The sequence below is a fragment of the Lepidochelys olivacea genome (assembly GCF_965140295.1).
Source record: "Lepidochelys olivacea isolate rLepOli2 genome assembly, chromosome: 17".
NCBI classification, from domain to species: domain Eukaryota; kingdom Metazoa; phylum Chordata; order Testudines; family Cheloniidae; genus Lepidochelys; species Lepidochelys olivacea.
This window is the reverse complement of record NC_140427.1, coordinates 10,073,738-10,093,832: the sequence shown is the minus strand read 5'-3', so window position 1 is coordinate 10,093,832 and position 20,095 is coordinate 10,073,738. Positions and strand designations below refer to the sequence as shown.

Genomic DNA, 20,095 nt, shown 5'->3' with positions numbered 1-20,095 from the left:
ATTAAATATACCTGATAGGTGTTTGTAAAAAGCTCCAGTGATGGGGCTTCCCCAACTTCCCTAGATAACCGTTAGGTGCACCCACGGCCCAGCACCCTGCCTGTTTCAAATGCAGGGTGCGAGGCAGGCCGCTCTTCTGCTTTCTGAAGATGGGAGCTAATTTTTATCTGATACTACAGTAATAGATTTTAAGGCCAGAAGGGACCATGATGGTCATCTAGTCTGACCTCCTGTATACCACAGGCCAGGGAGCTTCACCCAGTAATTCCTAAAGTGAGTCCATAACTTCTGGTTGAGCTACAGCAAAAGATCCTGTGTGTTTAATTCCAGAGTAAAAATAGGCTCGCTCTCAAACTGAGACAGTCTGAACTTTTCCGTTCTTGATGTGGTCATTTGGGATCTGATCCTGAAACAGTTACTCACAGAGGTGGAAAGCTAATCCACCCTGAGTGCCACTCTAACCCTCCTGGGAGTAAAATGGTTTGCAGTTAGAACCGTGCTATCGACCCATCATCACAATGCCACCTCCTTGAGTGCGTTTCTTTAATTGGCCTCAGCCAAAGCCTGGTTTACAAAACCAACATGAGCACAAAGGTAACACATCAATCCGAATGGTATTTTCCATGTGTGTTTAAATCTAGGGTGCTGTCCCTGGAACATTGCACATGAACGGGATGCCCCTGTGCGCCCACTGTCCTTCCCCGGATCACTCCCAAGCACATAAACTAGAGTTTAAGGCTCTGAACACGCAACTTCCATGTGTCTGAAATCTCTCCCCACATGGAAACAAGTTGCAGGATCAGCACTTAAAAAAAAAAAAAAAAAAGAGGCCAAGTTTTTCAGGAGTAGCTAGAGATTTTGGGTGCCCAATTCCAAACCTTAGAGGCCTGATTTTCAGAGGGTGGATGCTTAGCACATTCTGAAAACCAGGGTCCCCCTTGAAAGGTATCTCAAGCTGGGCACCCAAAAATCGCCAGTAGTGTTTGAAAATCATGGCTCAAATTCTTAACCTAAACCTGCTGGGGCTTTTCATAAATAACTGGCCTTTCAGCTCACCCTTGATTTAAATTAAGGCAAAAGGCAGAGTACAGGATGTCATTCATTGCATTAACATGTACAAGCAACTCCGGTCCTCTGGGCCGTGCTTTCAAAATGTATGATAAGTGCAGGGGTGGGGAATTTCCAAACCGTCTCATGCATTCTGCCATTGCAGGTAACAATACATTTCTTCTTTTTAAAAGAAGATGGACTCTATTTTTAATATAGATATAGCCATCAATGTAGCATAAAGCATTTTAACGGCATGGAAATCATACAAGGTATGTTAACATAAAAAGCACAGGCTCATGCGGAAGCAGTCATGAATATTTCACTTCACAAAACAAAGTTTAATGAAAAAAATGCTCTTCACCTTAATTCTTCAGGAAGGAGCTGAATGACCCAGTATTTATTGCAGCTTCTCATTTGGTTCAAATAAAAAGCACTGGACAAACAAATGTTTTGAGATGATTTTTTTTCCTCCCCCTCCAAGGACAAGAAAAGTGGGTGGTTTTTTTTGTTTGTTTGTTTTAAAGAAACAATCTACTTTAAAAGGCGAGAACCCCACAGAACCTAAGGATTCAGATGAAAGGTACCTGAATTCATGAAGAATTAGAGTGAACAGCATCTTCATTTCATTCATTTTTGTTGGTGTTTATCTGCAACTTTTGGCCACATGCAAAAAGTCAAGCATGTTGCAAAAATTAAAAGCAAAGTGGCTAGCAAACCTGACACAACAGTGTTGTCATTATTTCAAGGGAGCACTGATGGGTAGACAAATGATAGTCAAACCTAGCTCACTGACAAGAATCACTAGTCAAATGGTATGTAGTCCTAGCTAGGTTGCTAACTATTTTTAAAGTGTTTCTTGCCATCTCTAGTAGGATTGCTTTAAATATCCATTAGCTACCAAACAAAGCTGAAGTTGTAATCGTTTAACTTATATTTTTAGTCGCATCTTTGCAGGCATGTGCTGTTACTGACGGATCTTCTACCATAAAAGTCATTTCAAAGTCTCATCTTCACAAGAAACCTGCTGTTCAGATATTTCCTGCAAACACTAACTTCCTACAAGATGATGAGGGCTTTAGGGGTTCTCTTCCTCTCCATCCCCTCTAAGAGCATTTTGGTAGAATATGAATCCAGCCCCGCTGAGTAGTGGCCAGACCGACTGGTTTGGCAACCTATGGGGATCACAGTGGACAGGGGTCCACATAACAACACAATGGCATCATAGCGGTCCCGGCAGAGGGCCAAAATAGAATGGACCAAGGGCAGTTATCCTCTCATTCCTATAGGTAACGTCACCAAGCCAGGGATGATATCCGTTTAGCACTAAACCCATTGTTCTGCATTTAAAGGCATGTGAAAGCTCTGAGGAATGAGGAAAAGATGGATTCCTGTAATCACTCAACAGTCTAAGACTTTTCTTTTGCTAAAGGAAGCGTGTGTTAAATCTATGGCACCTGAAGACACGACAGCTCCAAGCCAAGACTGTTGACATGGAAATTGTACAGCAACAGATACTGCAGCTAAGGAAGGAGGGGGGTGTCTCTTGAATGAGTTTACTCCTGGGACAGCCAGGAACACGGGAGAGGTCATGCTTGAGTAGAACTGGGCTGAACATTTCAACAAAGGAAATCTTAATGATCATTTCTGCAGAATTTTTTTTTCTTTCTGTTCTGTTTTTGAGCCAACTTAGCTTCATTTCTGGAGCCTTAGAATTCCATCTGTCCAGCAGACGGTTTTCTGCTCCACAGACTGTTTTCTACTCCGTTGAATGCCCGTCACTTCCCTCCTTCAAGAGGGGAGGGATTCTAAGTCTCCAGAACTATACAGCCAGGGCCTGATCATCTGGCAATTAGCTCATCTCTGCTGGGATGAAAGTTTGCTGGTGTGAACAAGTATATCATTATGAATAGGTCGAGGGTGAGCGAACGGGGCTGTATTTTTGATGGGCCTGTTGTACAGTAAGGAATACGGTAACTGATCGTTTGAGATCCACACAGTATGTGGACAGGAGGGCACTCGTGCATGAAAAGCTTCTTGGTCTGTTCAAGTCTCCATGTGCATTTAAGGGTAGATTGTAGTGTCACCCTGAGACTTGCTGCCATGGGTCCTTTTGTGCTGTATTGATGTACTCTAATTTACAACTTGATTCTTGTTTCCCCGCACGTGCTGAGGGGGCATAACCTCTACCAGCCCTTTACTCAGTACATCTTACTTATTGCTACCTCTTAAGCTGGACAGGTGGAGGGCTCCTCACCCATACCTTTCTCCCCGCCCACCACCTCCCATGCAGCAAAGTAAGGGGCCCCCTTCTCTCCGCTTACTTCCCTGTATGAGCACACACCATGAGTCGTGACTTAACTCTTAAGGCGGGAGTCTGGAGGAGGAAGATTCTGGAAGCAAGATGGCTCTGTCATTCATTGTCATGGATCCTACCTTGAGATGGGGAGGAAAGGTGCTGCTAACCCTGCTCCCCCGGCTTTTGGGTGCCTTCCCACCCCTGATGTGAATGAAAAACATTTGTCTTGCCATAATGCCAACACTGTTGTATGCATCACTGGGGTGACACTGCCATAGAGCACTGAGGGGGCAGGGCCGGGGGGCGGTGGATAAAAACCTTTCATCCTATTAGGAGCTGTGAGGTTCCGAGAGCAGATCATTGAGAGCATTGCGTGGAGCCGGTCTTCCTCCTCCTCGTCGTCATCGACTGAGGCAGAGCGGCTGGCAGCTAAGTGGTGGTAGTTAATAGTTACTGCTCAAAGAAAATAGTGAAAGAGGAGCATAAGAAGAGAGGACTTGGTTCTAGGAGAAGTCTCAAAGGACACGTTCAACACAGACAGAGGAGTCGGAGCTTGGGAGAGACCCTGGGAACTCCCCCGCGCCTGGGTGGGGGGGGGGAAGAGACATTTCTCACAGAGAAGAGCACGCACTCCATGGGCCAGATTTCAACCAGACACGAACAGCTGCATGTGTCCACACAATCTGCAGTGCCTCCTGCTGGTGGGAGCAGACTGCGTGCCTAGCGCTGGGATGCCCCAAGGAGGGAGGGTCCCAGAGCTCAGGCTCAGCTTTATAGCCCCGCGAGCTTGAGTCAGATGACAAGAACCAGTAGTGGGTGTTTTATTGTGGTGCAGACATTCCCTCACAGGCTGGGTTGAGGCTAAAGCTTGGCTCCTTATGGCCTATTCTCAGGGGCGGGGTGAGGGGGGGGGCGGGAAGTGGGCATGGGTAAGTGTTTAATTGATTTTGCCACTTTCGAGCTGTGATGAACCTGAATGGGAACACTGGATCCAAATCCCCTTTAAACTTGGGACCGTGATCCAAACATCTCAGGATGTTGCTACTTTCTAGCTTCTCCACCAATGGACGTGAAAATGAACCCACTGCTAGAGAACCAGCGTGCAAGATCTCTTGTATATAGAGAGTTCGGATTCACAGAAGAGAGGGAGGAGTTTGGGGGTGGGTGGGTTCTCCCCCCTATTTATTGTGAAGCTTCAGTAGAGAATGCCAGGAAAATTGGGCTTGCAGGGTTTTGGGTATGTTGGTTTTTCGAGGGAGGGTCTTTTTTTAATGGTTAGTGTTAATCTTTTCTCCTTTTAATAACACTCTTGCTAGGAAGCTGCCGGCGCAATAGAAACACACTTCATTTTTGGAGCAGAATTGCTGTTGGATTAGCCATGGGGATTGTTTTGCATTTGGTCTCCGTTTGAAAGTTTTGCACAGGGTTCAGCTGGAGAACACAGGGTGGCTCTGAGAGTAGGACTCTCCGTTTCTGTTTGGGGCAATGAAGGTTTTATAGCAGTGGTTCTCAAAGGGTGGGTCGGGATCCCATTTTAATGGGGTCACCAGGGGGCTGGCTTAGACTTGCTGTGGCCAAGACCAGAGCCAAAGCCCCACCACCCAGGGCTGAAGCCCAAGCCCCACTACCCGGGGCCCAAGCCCAGGGTGGCAGAGCTCAGGTTACAAGTTCCCTGCTGGGGCTGAAGCCATTGGGCTTTGACTTTGCCCCTCCCATCCCGGGGCGGCGGCGGGATCAGGCTTCAGTCCAGGCTTCGGTCCCCACTCCTGGGGTTGTGTAATAATTTTTGTTGTCAGAAGAGGATCGTGATGCAATGAAGTTTGAGAACCCCTGTTTTATAGCTTTAAGAAAACCCATAGTAAACTTTACCATGGATCATAAATTACCTAACAAGGCAGAACACCTCTGTGGCAATATCCTCTTAAAAAAATCTGGGTTGTCTCTTTCCCCCACAGATCCCAGCATACCACTCTAGTTTTTTTGTTTTAAATGAAAGAACAATGAAGCCACTTACTGTTATCGTGCCTGTGGCCTGGATAGATAATCCTGAAGACATAGTCTGTAGCAGACTCCTCATATGGCATTTCCTCCAGATCCACTGACTTGTTACTATTTCGTTTCCGGAGCTTTGGAAATACTTTACCCTACAGTGAAAATGACCCAGTAGGTACAGTTACCAGGAGATGAAGTGGTGCAGTAGAACGGTGTCAAAACAATAGACTAAGAAGGTAGCTCCAAGACCTTTGATGAATAACGCATTGGGCTCTAACCTGGGCACATCAAGAGCAGGCCAGAATGGGCTGCAGGCACCTGGCCAACGGTGGTTTTTCAAGGGAGCTGGGTACACAACTCCCATTGACTGGGAATGGGGCACCGAGCTCCCATCACTTCCCTTGAAAAATCCAAGTCTTGGGCGAGAGGCATGATCCTACTGCATATGGAACCTACGTACCCAGGGGAAGGAGGTCATTAAAGGGAACGGAGAAAAGACTTGTCGGGATATAGGGAAGGTGTGTAAAGGCCTAATGACATCCCTTTAAGGTCTGGCAACAGTCCATCAGTTATAGGTGATATCACCAGGGCGGGTATCAGGTTGCGTGCTTCTGTCCACATCATTTTCAAACACCTTTTAAAAGTGTCTATAGCACTGGTTCAGTGGTGAAACTATTCTCATGTTATTACGGAATCTATGTCCTTATAAACAAGTCAGACAGTTTAGGGGATAATCAGTGGGGTTGTTTATTTTGCATTTAAATGTCACCATGTCCTGAGTTTATTATTTGCATGACAGTAGCTCCCAGAGCCCCCTGGCTCCATTTGCGCTGGGTGCTGTTGGACAGACACAGTAAGACAACCTTGCCCCAAAGAACTTGTAGTTCAAAACACTGGCTCTCAGCCTGAGAGTACCTTGCCCTGCTGTGACCAAAGTGGTGGGTCTAATTGTCCTCGAGGCAGAAGGCCGTTTTCCAGGCAGGAAAGGAAAGCAAGGAGATGACTTCCCTGTGGGAAATGGAGGGGAGGTCTCTGGATCCCATCCTGACTCACCAAGACTAATGTTCCTCCACTTTCTGCTGCAAAAGAGAACCCAAGATACATCTGTGTTGCCTTTTGTTAGGCTAAAAGCACAATCAGTTGACCTCGCTTTCAAACTGGATTCTGTTTGGGGCTGTCCCCCAAAATCCCACTGCATTACAGGATAACTAACTGAATAGATTCAGGAGTGAAGTTTACCAGATATTTCCCATCTACCAAGGGAGCCTTGGCAGGCAATGAACATTGATTTTTTAAAAATGATGTCTACGGCATGTTTAAAAAAATAGACAGTCGACCAGCCCCCGATGCTGTATGGCATATGGGTGACCATTTATAATATTATTGATCCCAATATTACAAAATGGCAAGGAATCTTACAAGATATGCCATGTAAAGTATCAATGGAAAAGTTATGATTTGCTAAGTATGATAATCTTGTTTATTTGTATGCATCATCTTTGAATTGTGAGTTATAAATGTGTGGTATATTGATATTTCCAACTTGTGCTGTGTTTCTGTGTGACACCCCCAGACAGATTGGCATTAGCACTATCCAGCCTGCTTAATGGTCCACCAAAGGCAATCAGCTGTACAATTAACCCATTGAGAGACGCCGGGACTACACCAATGAGTCAGCAGGACATGGCTATGGACAGGAGACTAGTCCAAGAGCTTTTCCATGCCCACGTGCTTATGTTTGGGACAAAGGATGTAACAGGCCACATGGCAAAGGATATAAAAGGCAGCTGCATCTTCTCCAGTTTGTCTTCAGTCCTGCTTCTCACCTCTGGAGTAACTTCTCTACACACTGAAGCTTTGAACAAAGGACTGATAGACCCATCCAAGTGGTGGATGTGTTCCAGAGGGACTTTACAAGCCAGCAAACTCACCAATCCTGCTGAGAACCTGATCTATGGACTCTGAAGTCATATGTATGGATCTGACGGCTTTGACCATTTAACAACTCTTTTCTCTTTCCTTTCTTTTATAATTAACCTTTAGTTTTAGATACTAAAGGACTGGCTGGCAGCGTGTATTTTGGGTAAGATCCAAACTAGTATTCATCTGATGATGTGGCTGGCCCTTTGCGGATCAGAAGAACATTCTGTATAGCGAGCAGAGTTTTAAATCACTTCTCACTGTACTGGGCCTATGTGCTGATTGGGAGCCTGAGACTGGAATGTGATAAAGGGGGCTGCATGATTTTTTTTTTGGCTTCTTGATAACCAGTGTTGTGGGGACCAGGAGAACAGTTTGTGACTGGTTGTTGAAAACCACCAGTCTTGGGAGAATCGTAGCATATCAGGGTTGGAAGGGACCTCAGGAGGAGATCTAGTCCAACCCTCTGCTCAATGCAGGACCAATCCCCAAACAGAATCTGCTCTACTTTTTGGAGCCTGCCCTGACTTTGGCAATTTCATTGTGGGCTACCATAGGCACCTCGCATCACACAGCCTGAACCCATTTTGGACATTAATTTCATTGCGCTCACATGTCAGGCACATATCTGGTGCCCCTCACCAGGGTGGATGTAGCGGCTAGCAGTGGTGCAGTTTATCACAAAATGGTTAAACTTTATTGAACATCCCATCCAACCATGCATCTCCCCCTCCCCCCGCCACCAATGTAAAATCACAGAAAGGGCCAGAACTCACAGAAACATAGCCTGATTTTGACCTAAATTGGCAGAAATCTTCTAAATATAATCAATAATGCAACTCTGTGCTCAAAATAGTACTGTTTGGAAAGTTGGGGAAATATTTAGCCCCCAGTCAATATATTCTATACATTTGCCTGTACCATTTTGCCTTTGGTTAAAGAAAAATTATGTAGCTGTCCACCAGTATGAGTTTGTTTGTACCATGCCATATAATGGTTTTCAATCTTTTTTCATTTATGGACTCAAAGTATTTTGAATGGAGGTGTGGACCCCTTTGGAAATCTTAGGCATAGTCTGTGGACCCCCAGCGGACCCCGGGCCACATTTGGAAAACCATTGCTGTATGGTAATGACAATCTTTGGCCAATCCCTTAGACATAGTCTGCCGACTCCTGGGGGCCACGGCCCATGGGTTAGGAACCACTCATGTAATATGTCAAAAATATTTATCGGCATTTGTAGAATGGACTGATTGGAGAAAAAATTATCTGTCTATTTGTACAAAGTGATGCAGATAATGAGCCCCCCATCCCCTTATTATGTAACGTATGCTTGATGTTATCTGCTTGGCTGGAGCCATAAGGCTAAAGCACACAGGGTACAACTGTAATTATCTTCTTATCATCGCTATCTGGTTCAGGTCGCCCCTGGCCTGCTAAGAAGGGGTTTGAGTAGGGCTCTGCTGTCTCTCGAGCGAGTGTCCTAATCACCGAACTAAGGGAGATTCTGCTGTGGGTTGCTTGTCTTCTCCTGTTGAAGTTGGTCAACTTCATTAAATAATTACATAGTGTTTGGGCCACTGCCCCCATATGAATCCCTTTATAGTCCAGTGGCTTTGTTCCTCACCCAGGATGTGGAAGATTCTGGTTCAATTCCCACCTCTGTTTGATGAGGGGAAAGCATCTAGCAGCTAAGCACTGCAATCACTGGACTAGGGGCTATACTTGGGGGAAGGGGTGGCTTTCCTTCTTGCCTGTTGAGACTGCTCAATTTTAAATATGGTGAGGGTCAGCTAAAGCGTTAGAATCACTCCCTGGTCCAGTGATTGGGTACTCACCTCAGAAGTGGGGGATCTTAGTTCAAATCCTGGTTCTGCCTGTTAAAGAAGGGATTTGAACTGAGATTCCCGGCCTTCCAGAGGACTTCCCAGGGAGGTGGGAGCTCCCTGTTTAAATGCCTTTACTTTCTTTGGAGGACGTTTGTCCCGAAGAAGGTGAGGGTGTTTGAACAGGGACGTCCCCCTCTCAAGTTGCCTGGGAAGTAGGAGGCCCTAGTCCAAATACCTTAACAGAGCAAGGGACGTGGCCTGGGGTCTCCCACCGCCTCGGGACGAAGGGGTGTATTGCGAGTTTTATGATTTTTTTCCTGGGGTAATGTAAGTGTCCGTGAGCTGATTGAGTGATTGGCGATGTTCATAAAGTCTGCCAGAGCATTCTGTGCTTCCACTCTGCTTTCTCTTTGTGCCTTCCCCCATCTTCAAATACTTCAATACATCTTCAAGCTTTCTCCAAGATGCATCTCCTCTGTTATCATCTGGGTGACCATCATCATGGATGGCATCGCTAAGCACCATTTGTTGCCTCTTGCAGAAGTCTGTGGATTCTATCATCATCGTTACAGGCTTTTCCTCTTAGAGCATTGCTGACGACTGAAGCACCATAGATGTTGGCTTCCACAAGGATGTTTTCAAACCCACTTTTCTGCATCACTCTGCCTATATCACTCATGAAATTCAATGCACAATGCATGTCTCCTATCTCAAAGTGGTCATCATCAAATACGTTTTGATTCTTCCATTTAATCAAGTGTGCTTTGCAGTGGATTGCTTGATCGTACATGACATAGGTCCAGTCTTGGCTCAGAAAGTGGAACATATCCTGAAAATATTTCATCGGGGTGTACACTGTATTAACAAAAAGAAAAGGAGTACTTGTGGCACCTTAGAGACTAACCAATTTATTTGAGTATGAGCTTTCGTGTGAGCTGTAGCTCACGAAAGCTCATGCTCAAATAAATTGGTTAGTCTCTAAGGTGCCACAAGTCCTCCTTTTCTTTTTGCGAATACAGACTAACACGGCTGTTACTCTGAAACTGTATTAACATCAGTTGCTGGTGTAGGAATCATTGGACAGCAGCCAATACTAATAAAATAGCAGACAGAAAAACTTTCCTCCAACCAGTCCATTCTACAACTAGTGACAAATATTTTGATGTATTACATGGTACAAACAAGCTCATATTGTCATGTGACTACAGATGTTTGCTTTAATCCAGGGGTTCTCAACCAGGGGTACGTGTACCCCCAGAGGTACGCAGACATCTTCCAGGGGGGTACATCAACTCATCTAGATATTTGCCTAGTTTTACAATAGGCTACGTAAAAAGCACTAGCTAAGTCAGTAAAAACTAAAATTTCATAAACAACTTGTTTATACTGCTCCGTATACTATACACTGAAATGCAAGTACAATATTTATATTCCAATTGATTTGATTTATGATCATATCGTAAAAATGAGAAAGTCAGCAATTTTTAGGTAACAGTGTGCTGTGATACGTTTGTATTTTTATGTCTGATTTTGTAAGTTTTTAAGAGAGGTGAAACATGCGGGTACCCAAGACAAATCAGACTCTTGAAAGGGGTACAGCAGTCTGGAAAGGTAGAGAGCCATTGCTTTAAATCAACGACAAAAAGTATGGGAAAATGTATAAAATCTATTACCTTGGAGGTAAATATTTCCCACCCTTTCCAAAACAGTGCTATTTTGAGTACATGGTTGCATTATCAGTTGTATTTATAACAACTTGACTGCCAGCTGTACAATTTCGAATTGTATTTCTGTCGACAAAGTTAGACTCTTTCTATGAGTTATGGCCCAGTTTGGGTTTTTTCCACGATTGGATGCCCAATAACGTTTAAACATTACGTGATACAGAAAACCTGCACTACTTCCAGCAGCCACATCCTGACATGATAGCAATTAAATTTTCTAGCTGATGGGTTACCCTAACTAAGAACCCTTTTAAAATCTGGCTCGTAGATTAAAAGGGGGGGCAGGGACGACAGTGTTATTGTTGTAGCCATGTTGGTCCCAGGAGCTGGGAGAGAGAAGGCAGGTGAGGTAATATCTTTGACGGTTACCTGTTTGTACAAGCTTTTGAGCTGCACTGAGCTCTTCTTCAAGCCTGGGGAAGGAAGCAGAGTGTCTGAGATAATTACAAGTTGGGAGAGATTGTTTAGCAGAAGGGGGAACATGCTAGAGATGGTCACAACTGAGAATTAGATTGTTCTGCCTAAAAGGGTTTGAAGTGGTCAGTTAAGAGTAGCAGGCAGGGTGGTATGTTACAAATTGTTCCAGTGAGCCATGGCCCTGTTGAGTATATATTTATGTATAAATATAGCAAGGTCATTTTATGCTATTAAAAAAACACTGTGGGGGTGGATAGTGGGTCAGAGATTGTTGTAATAAGCCATCAATCCAGTGTGTCTATTCGGTCCATGATTTTTAGTGTCTAGCAAAGTTATGAACTTAACTCCCAGGTTCGTCTTTTGAGGTTGTTATGCAGGTTTCCTGAAGACTGATAGGTCAGGTACAGAGCAATCACTTTGTGAAAAGTGTTCACTTAGAGGGGATATGGCGTTTTTGTCCTTTATAATTTTTCAGTGTGTGTTCATTCAAGAGCGTAGCGATGGCCACGTTTTACCCACAGCAGTGTTATTTAGGGCAGTGAATGTTGTGATGGGCATGTGTAGTACCCATGGATCTTGAAAGGTGCATTGTGGGGGTGTTGAGCATCCTAGCAATGGAGATACCTCTGCAGGTTTGGCATTTCTTGTTTCATTTTTTTTCTCCTTTTCCTCCGTGACTGGAGAGGTGTTAACTGGCTACTTCATCTTGAATGGTCCCTTGAAATATTAATTACTTATGCTACACAATCTGTTCCCCCTTGTATTTAGCTGTGACGCTCTGAGTACCTGTCCCAGACCAGAAGAAGAGCTCTGTGTAAGCTGGAAAGTTTCTCTCTCTCACCAATGGAAGTTGGTTCAATAAAAGATATTCCCTCACCCACCTTGTCTCTCTAATATCCTGGGACCAACACGGCTACAACACTGCAGAAATATTTTTAGAAACTTTTTAAAATAAAATGACTTGGCATCCAACAATTAAAATTACCCCCTTTCTGTCCCGCAATAATTAAAAAGCAGAGGCCAGATTTTCAGAGCAACTGAGCACCCACAGCTTACACAGCTTGTTGAGGTACAGCCACATCTGGAGAGGATTGAGCCTGCTGCAGCCTTGGCGAACCCAGCTGGATCTCTGAGAGGAGAGGCTCATGTTTTTAGACCCACAGGTCTCAGGTGTGATCCCTGCTGCCAACAACCCACCCAGAAGCATTGTGTTACATCAACACTTAGGACAAAGTCAAGCCTCAAGAGACAACTGGAACAGCTTTTGGCCGAGGAGTTACACGAAGAAACAAAGATAAACCTCTGTCTGCCTGCAAGGAAATAAATGCCGAAGAGGCAGGAAAATAAAACACGAACAGCATTAACATTCCCCCTGCAGAAAACAAGGCCCCTGAGCCTTTGTGGCACCCTATGGGCTGAAGAGGGTTATGCTTACGTTGCTGATGGCAGTGAATGCAGACAATCTGACTGAATGGCACTATTAAGGCGTAGTCCCAGTACACACTGAAAGGAAAAAAAATGCAAGAGATTAAATGGTTTTAATAATCAGTGGCCAGACTGCCCAGTAAAAGCACAGACACGGCACTAAATTAAGAGCAGCTTACTAAACTTGGCCGATTAAGTGGAATTTACGGTGAAGTAAAAGGCAGAGGAACGAGTTTGGCATAGCGTATACTGCTGAAGCCTGCAGGTTCACAGTCACTCCCCTCCCATGCACACAGCACTCATCTGCTGGCTAAAAACAAGAATCAAGTGCCCAGAGCATCACACTCAAGATGGTTTTGTGGCTGGGATTCAGGACACCTGGGTTCTATTTTGCCACAAATTACATGCAACCGTCAAGGCAAGCCCCATGGGGCCCAATGTCGCATGCACCAATGAAATTCAACAGAAGCAAGATCCTTCCCTTAAACTGTGGCAGTAAGTTGCACAGGCTAGAAGCTTATCATTGAGATCCAGAGCGTAGTGGGACTCAAAGGAGGATTGGATCTTCCTAACGAATGCAAAACACTCCTGAGTTATAACCGTAAGAATTAAAACAGCTTTGAAGGGATATGAAACCTCTAGTTGGTTTATGCTGTGAAGTCTAATGATCGGGGGTCAGAAAGAAACATTTCCTAGGGGCACATTCTACCATGACTGCCTACTGCAGGGTTTCTTTCTCCTTCTTTTGAAGCAGCAGGTACTGGCTACTAGCTGAGACAGAATACTGGATTAGAGGGACCGCTCTTCTAATCAGGGGTAATCATATCACAGGGCTGCTTCGAGGATGGATTATAAAGTGCTTTGAGATCCTGCAATGGGCACCCGAAAAATGAGACTCGTGATAATGGGAGGCAGACTTTTTGTTCTCCAGCCCTGGATCGCTGAAATAAGACTTGTTCCTTTACAATGGGTCCTAAATCTGGATTATATTATCTGATGTATGCTGGGGCAACACTATGTGGCCGTCTCTGTGATCCAATGAGGCGATCCCAGTGAGCACAAATTGAAAACAAGAACTATTTCAGCATGGCCACCCAGCAAATCTTACTAATTTTTCCGAGTGTCCAGAATGTGTTTCATAATAAATTATTCTGGAAAATAGCTGAAATAACCTTTCAGAGTTATTGGAGAGTGGTCAGTTTGAGTCAAACTTGGAGAGGGGTCAGTTTGGATGAGCTATTACCAGCAGGAGAGTGAGTTTGTGTGTGTATGGGGGTGGGGGTGTGTGTGAGAAAACCTGGATTTGTGCTGGAAATGGCCCACCTTGATTATCATGCACATTGTAGGGAGAATGGTCACTTTGGATGAGCTATTACCAGCAGGATAGTGAGTTTGTGTGTGTGGTTTTTGGGAGGGGGGTGAGGGGGTGAGAGAACCTGGATTTGTGCAGGAAATGGCCCAACTTGATTATCATGCACATTGTGTAAAGAGTTGTCACTTTGGATGGGCTATCACCAGCAGGAGAGTGAATTTGTGTGGCGGGGTGGAGGGTGAGAAAACCTGGATTTGTGCTGGAAATGGCCCAACCTGATGATCACTTTAGATAAGCTATTACCAGCAGGACCGTGGGGTGGGAGGAGGTATTGTTTCATATTCTCTGTGTGTATATAAAGTCTGCTGCAGTTTCCACGGTATGCATCCGATGAAGTGAGCTGTAGCTCACGAAAGCTCATGCTCAAATAAATTGGTTAGTCTCTAAGGTGCCACAAGTACTCCTTTTTTTTTTTTTTTAAATAACCTTGCATTTTATTATCACTATTATTTGCATGACAGCACCTAGCAATCCCCATTCAGAGCAAGGCCCCGTTGTGCTAGGCACTGTACAAACATATGGTAAGAGACCGCGCACCTGGCCCAAATGGGTTACAATCTACATAGATAAAACAGACAACAAGAAGGCAAACGAAGGTACAACAAAGTGGAGTGACTCGCTCAAGAACACACAGCAGCCCAGTGGCAATAGAACCTGGTCTCCCGATTCCTAGCCCAGTGCCCTATTTGATGGAGCATGCTCCCTTCAGTTAAATCAGCCCTGTTGCTTGTCTCTTACTCCTGTTACAGTTAGCTGGGTGAAGTATACAAGATAGAGATCTAGCAAAGGGAATGTTACCTTTTCTCCAGCTCAGAGTCCCTCAGGGTGCCGTTCATGAGCTGATTGGGAGTCCATTTCAAAGTCAAGCTATCTGCTGACTGATGAAGGGAGAGATAGCCAAGAATTGCCTCCATGTCGTCTTTCTGTTTAAAACAATAAATAAAGAAAAGCACATGGAAATCGTGGTGTGTGTTATTGAGGAATAAGTCAGCTGTGATGAGAGATCCCCCAACAGGCCAACCCTGTCCCTTCAATTAGCCACATTTATTCAGTGCTTCGTCCCCTTCCAATGGCACTTGGACCTAGGCCATTAGCCACCATGATGGCTTACTCTGGAATCCCCACCTAGCTTCCAAACTCACATCTCCCCCACTAACAATTAGGGCTCTGGCGTACCTGATCTGCAGAAGAGCTGAGCACCCACAAATCCAACCAATGGGAGCTGTGGGAGCTCAACACCTCTGGAAATTGGAGAGGGATGAAGGTCGAGGCTTAAAGGTGACAACAGGCGTTTTCAGATCCACTCTGGTCCTGAGGACAGACCACTGGACATGGACACAAGGTCCTATTCCCAGGTCCACCTACCGTGTAACCTGGACCAAGGCACTTCCCCACTCTGGGCCTCCATTTTCACTTCCTCCCTTGTCCACTCGTCCTTCTAGAGAGTGTAAGCTCGTAGGGCAGGGACTATGTCTCATTGTGTGTTTGTACAGAACTACTGCTCGGGGGGCCTGATCTCAGCTGAGGTCTCTAAGCGCTACCATAATACAAACTAATTAACGACACCCTTTCTTTATTCCTTGGCAAGTGGTCTGTGAATAGGAGCTGCAGAAACGGTAATAAATTAAAGCTCCTGGCAGGGCCGAGAGTTTTCTATCAACTCATAACCCTCTTTCAAGCAGCTTTCCTTCCTCTGCAGGTAAGATCTAGTAGCAAATCTGTCTTCTGGGTGTCTAACACTGTCAATTCACAGCATCAGTCCTGGGGCAGACTTAACACCTCCAAACCCACCAGAAATAAATGAGGAAGACACATCAACCCTGCTAAACAACCTTGTTGGACAGGACAAAAAAAAGGAAAAAAAAAATCGAACCCCTAAACTATTCCTAAAACGTGTGCGTCCACCCTTCAGTGGCTGAGGCGTGCTACTTGAATGATATAAGAGCTTTGAAACAAGCAGCCATTCATTGGTTTCTAAACTATATATTAATTAATCTAAATGCAAAATTATTCTTTGTATTGCAGTAGCACTGAGAGGAGCTAACTGAAATAAAAGACACCCCAACCCCCATTTGTGCTAGGTACTGTACACACACACACAGAGCCTGCCCCGGAGAACATACACACATGTACGCACAGCCTGCCCCGGGGAGCCTACAATCTAAATAGACAAAACACAGTGTGGATGGGGGAACAGAGGTGAGGTGACTCACCCAAGGTCATGCACCAGGTCAGTGACAGAAGCCAAGACTAGAACCCAAGTCTCCTGACTCCCACCCCTCTAGACCACTGAGAACCCTCTTATTAGAGAGGCTCCTATTAGCAATCTGTTTAATACCAGCAAGTTAAAGAAGTATGGGCTGGATGAATGGACTATAAGGTGGATAGAAAGCTGGCTAGATTGTCGGGCTCAACGGGTAGTGATCAATGGCTCCATGTCTAGTTGGCAGCTGGTATCAAGTGGAGTGCCCCAGGGGTCGGTCCTGGGGCCAGTTTTGTTCAATATCTTCATAAATGATCTGGAGAATGGTGTGGATTGCACCCTCAGCAAGTTTGCAGATGACACTAAACTGGGAGGAGAGGTAAATATGCTGGAGGGTAGGGATAGGATACAGAGGGACCTAGACAAATTGGAGGATTGGGCCAAAAGAAATCTGATGAAGTTCAACAAGGACAAGTGCAGAATCCTGCACTTAGGACAGAAGAATCCAACGCACCGCTACAGACTAGGGCCCGAATGGCTAGGGAGCAGTTGTGCAGAAAAGGACCTAGGGGTGACAGTGGACGAGAAGCTGGATATGAGTCAACAGTGTGCCCTTGTTGCCAAGAAGGCCAATAGCATTTTGGGATGTATATGTAGGGGCACTGCCAGCAGATCGAGGGACGTGATCATTCCCCTCTATTCATCTGGAGTACTGAGTCCAGTTTTGGGCCCCACACGACAAGAAGGATGTGGAAAAATTGGAAAGAGTCCAGCGGAGGGCAACAAAAATGGTTAGGGGACTGGAACACATGGGTTATGAGGAGAGGCTGAGGGAACTGGGGATGTTTAGTCTACGGAAGAGAAGAATGAGGGGGGATTTGATAACTGCTTTCAACTACCTGAAAGGGGGTTCCAAAGAGGATGGCTCTAGACTGTTCTCAGTGGTAGCAGATGACGGAACAAGGAGTAATGGTCTCAAGTTGCAGTGGGGGAGATTTAGGTTGGATATTAGGAAAAACTTTTTCACTAGGAGGGTGGTGAAACACTGGAATGCGTTACCTAGGGAGGTGGTGGAATCTCCTTTCTTAGAGGTTTTTAAGGTCAGGCTTGAAAAAGCCCTGGTTGGGATGATTTAATTAGGGATCGGTCCTGCTTTGAGCAGCAGGGTGGACTAGATGACCTCCTGAGGTCCCTTCCAACCCTGATATTTTATGATTCTAATGTGGGAGGAGGTCCGTTTGATGGGTAGGGGTATAAACCCATTTAAATTGGCCAATTTTAATCCCAGCTTGATCCCAGTTCTCTCCTTCCTTTTTTGTTTGCAGTACATATCACAGTTTAACTGGAAGGGGGGTGGGTGGATACCATTAGTGAGGTCTCTGCCTGGGAAAGGAGTCAAAGCTCCACCCAACACCCGGGCTGAGCCAGAAAGGATGGCACTCAGCATCCTTCCATCCCAGAAGCTTACATGGCTCAGACAGATGATGCATCTGCCTTCTGCTGGGCCAGCTCAGGATTCAGACACTGCCTCTGAAGCTGTATAGTCCAGAGAATAAGGCACTGGCTGGGGATTCACGGTACTTGAGTTCCATTCCTGGCTCTACCATGCTGAGCCAGCCAGCATTAATCTCGCTCCAGTAACATGAACTCAACACACTTGATGCTCAGATACTCACTGGCTGGACCAGGACATTATTTTTCCCATACAGCAGGTGAGTCCTCGAATTCTGGTGCAAAGACTCCACGTATTCTCTAGCTGAAGCTGCAAATCGGTCTTCCGACATGCTCCCGCTCGAGTGCTGTTTCCGGATCTAGGAGATACGAGAACTGTCGGTCAGCACACAGCTTACACGGTACCAGTCGCAATTGTATGAAGAGGCCGCTCAGAGCAGCAGCTCCGCTAAAAAGGGCATCTCGAGAAATCTCTTTCCGGATGGACTTACTTTCTGCAGCCCTGGACTTTACAGGCATGTGAGGGGCGCTCCCCCTCAACCCAGCCACAGAGGCTTGCTCCTCCCCAAGGCAGGGAATCAGCATAGCAAGTGAAAGCCCTGGCGTCTCAAGCCACAAAATTCCAGATCTGGATCTCAAACCTCCCTAAATTTGGAGGGAACATTTGGAGCCAAATGGCCTTTCAGTTGTGACGAAGGCATGCACAAAAAAGCGTTCTCCATTCCTGGTAATAGGTGGAGGCTGCCCGTGGGTGTTATCTAAATACCCGTCCACCCTTCTTCCCCTCTTGTGGGGTTTCCTTCTGTGCCAATAACAGAGAAGGGGCATGCTGCAAATACCTACTCCCAGCGCCGGGCGTTTTGAGGGTGAGTCCTGGCGCCCATGGGCGCCATGGATCCGGTGTCTCTGAACCAGCTCGTCGGCTGACGGGTCTGTCCAGTAGTGGTCAGCTGTTTTCAGCTTGGTGTATTCTAGTGCACACGGCCCAACTAGGAGGACAGTAATGAGAGAGGATCTTCAAGAAGAACGGACATTTGTTCACACTCATCCTCCAGGTCAGATGTTAAACTGAGGTCCTTTTTGCTCGTGTCTGGTGAAGTTAATGATCTCACAGCACAGGAGATAACCTTGGCATTCTGACCAAATTCCCTTGCTCAATAAACCAAGTGATGTTAGGAGACTGCAGGAGAAATATTGCTGAGCACTTAATACACAGTCACTGCGCAGTTAGTACCTCCAATTCCCTGCTGTGGGACACCACACCTAGAAAAGTGCTCTAAGAAAACCAAATTCGGTTCTGCTCTATCATCAAAGCCAGCAATAAATAGGAAAACAAGGTGATCTGTCTCCATTCCCCGCCCCCCCCCCGGCTCTGCTTCTGGGAAAATGCAATAAGCAACAAAACAAAACCAAACCCTAAACCACCCGGAGCGAACAATGAAAGTACTTACCAAGGAGAGAAGCTAGGATTGGTCCATAAACAGGATCTGCCAATAAAGCTTCTCTCTCATAATATTTGCTGGGAATAAAAGATGGAAGTGGATTAGAGTCTCGTGTTGGTATCTTCAAAAGCTCCCAAGTCACTTAGGAGCGTGAGTTCCATTGACTGCCACAGGTACTCATGCTCCTGAGTCACACCAGTGTTTTTGAAAATGCCATCCATTGCTAGTTCCTACCACAGCCTGCCCAAAAAGAGTCAAAGGCCTCCGGGGGGAGAGGCATTCTCCAGAGCTGCCGTCCAACTCTTCAGGTTTGATCCTGCAGACAGGCACTCTGGGAGCATACTGTTATTCCCCGCAGCCCTGCTGAAGAAGCTGGAAGGGTAGGCTGGAATAAGCACATGCACGGGGGTAAAAGTTTGCAGAAGGAGAGGTTCAGTTTTGAAGCAAAACCACAAAAACCCTACTGAAACGTAATTCTGCAGCCAAGCGATCATCCCAAGGGCAACTGCAGACAATCGAGTTACCTGGGTCTCAGACAGGCTCTACATTAAGGTAATCACAACTAAAAACGGAAAAAAGTGATTTAATCTATTTTAAAAATATGTTTCTATATATAAATTATGAACAATTTTTTTGTGTAAACTTGGAGTCAACCATTGCAGCGCCGCTCTTAGTGCAATACACAAGAAACCCACGGAGCACCACACTTCGCTCCACAGATCCAACACCCAACCCAGACACACTAAGAAATGCGTCATCTACAGCCACAGAGTCAGATACCATGGAATTTGCTCTGACGAGAAAGATCAGGATATACCCTAAACACACTTAAAATCGCCATCACAAAAGAAGGACACTTCACCAGAGAAGTAGATCGCATCATGGAACGGGCCCACACACCCCAGGAAAGCCCGCTTCAATACAGAAAACAACCGCCCACTGACCCCAATATAGGGAATCATCAAGCAATATT

The 20,095-nt window shown here is 45.6% G+C and overlaps 1 protein-coding gene across 6 annotated transcripts in view; it reads right to left on the bottom strand.

The window, feature by feature from the left end:
• SGSM2 (small G protein signaling modulator 2) overlaps positions 1-20,095 on the bottom strand; it is a 142,076-nt gene that overhangs the window by 21,840 nt on the left and 100,141 nt on the right. For 2 of the 6 annotated variants that reach the window (XM_084650857.1, XM_084650860.1), the window contains exons 5-12: positions 19,132-19,199; positions 18,524-18,669; positions 17,905-18,039; positions 14,824-14,948; positions 12,664-12,731; positions 6,254-6,417; positions 5,361-5,490; positions 3,665-3,799 (exon numbers count right to left, since the gene is read on the bottom strand). In XM_084650857.1, coding sequence (XP_084506983.1) covers positions 3,665-3,799; positions 5,361-5,490; positions 6,254-6,417; positions 12,664-12,731; positions 14,824-14,948; positions 17,905-18,039; positions 18,524-18,669; positions 19,132-19,199 — 971 coding nt within the window. The remainder of the gene's footprint in view (positions 1-3,664; positions 3,800-5,360; positions 5,491-6,253; positions 6,418-12,663; positions 12,732-14,823; positions 14,949-17,904; positions 18,040-18,523; positions 18,670-19,131; positions 19,200-20,095) is intronic. The other 4 variants (XM_084650858.1, XM_084650859.1, XM_084650862.1 and 1 more) reach the window with 4 other exon arrangements.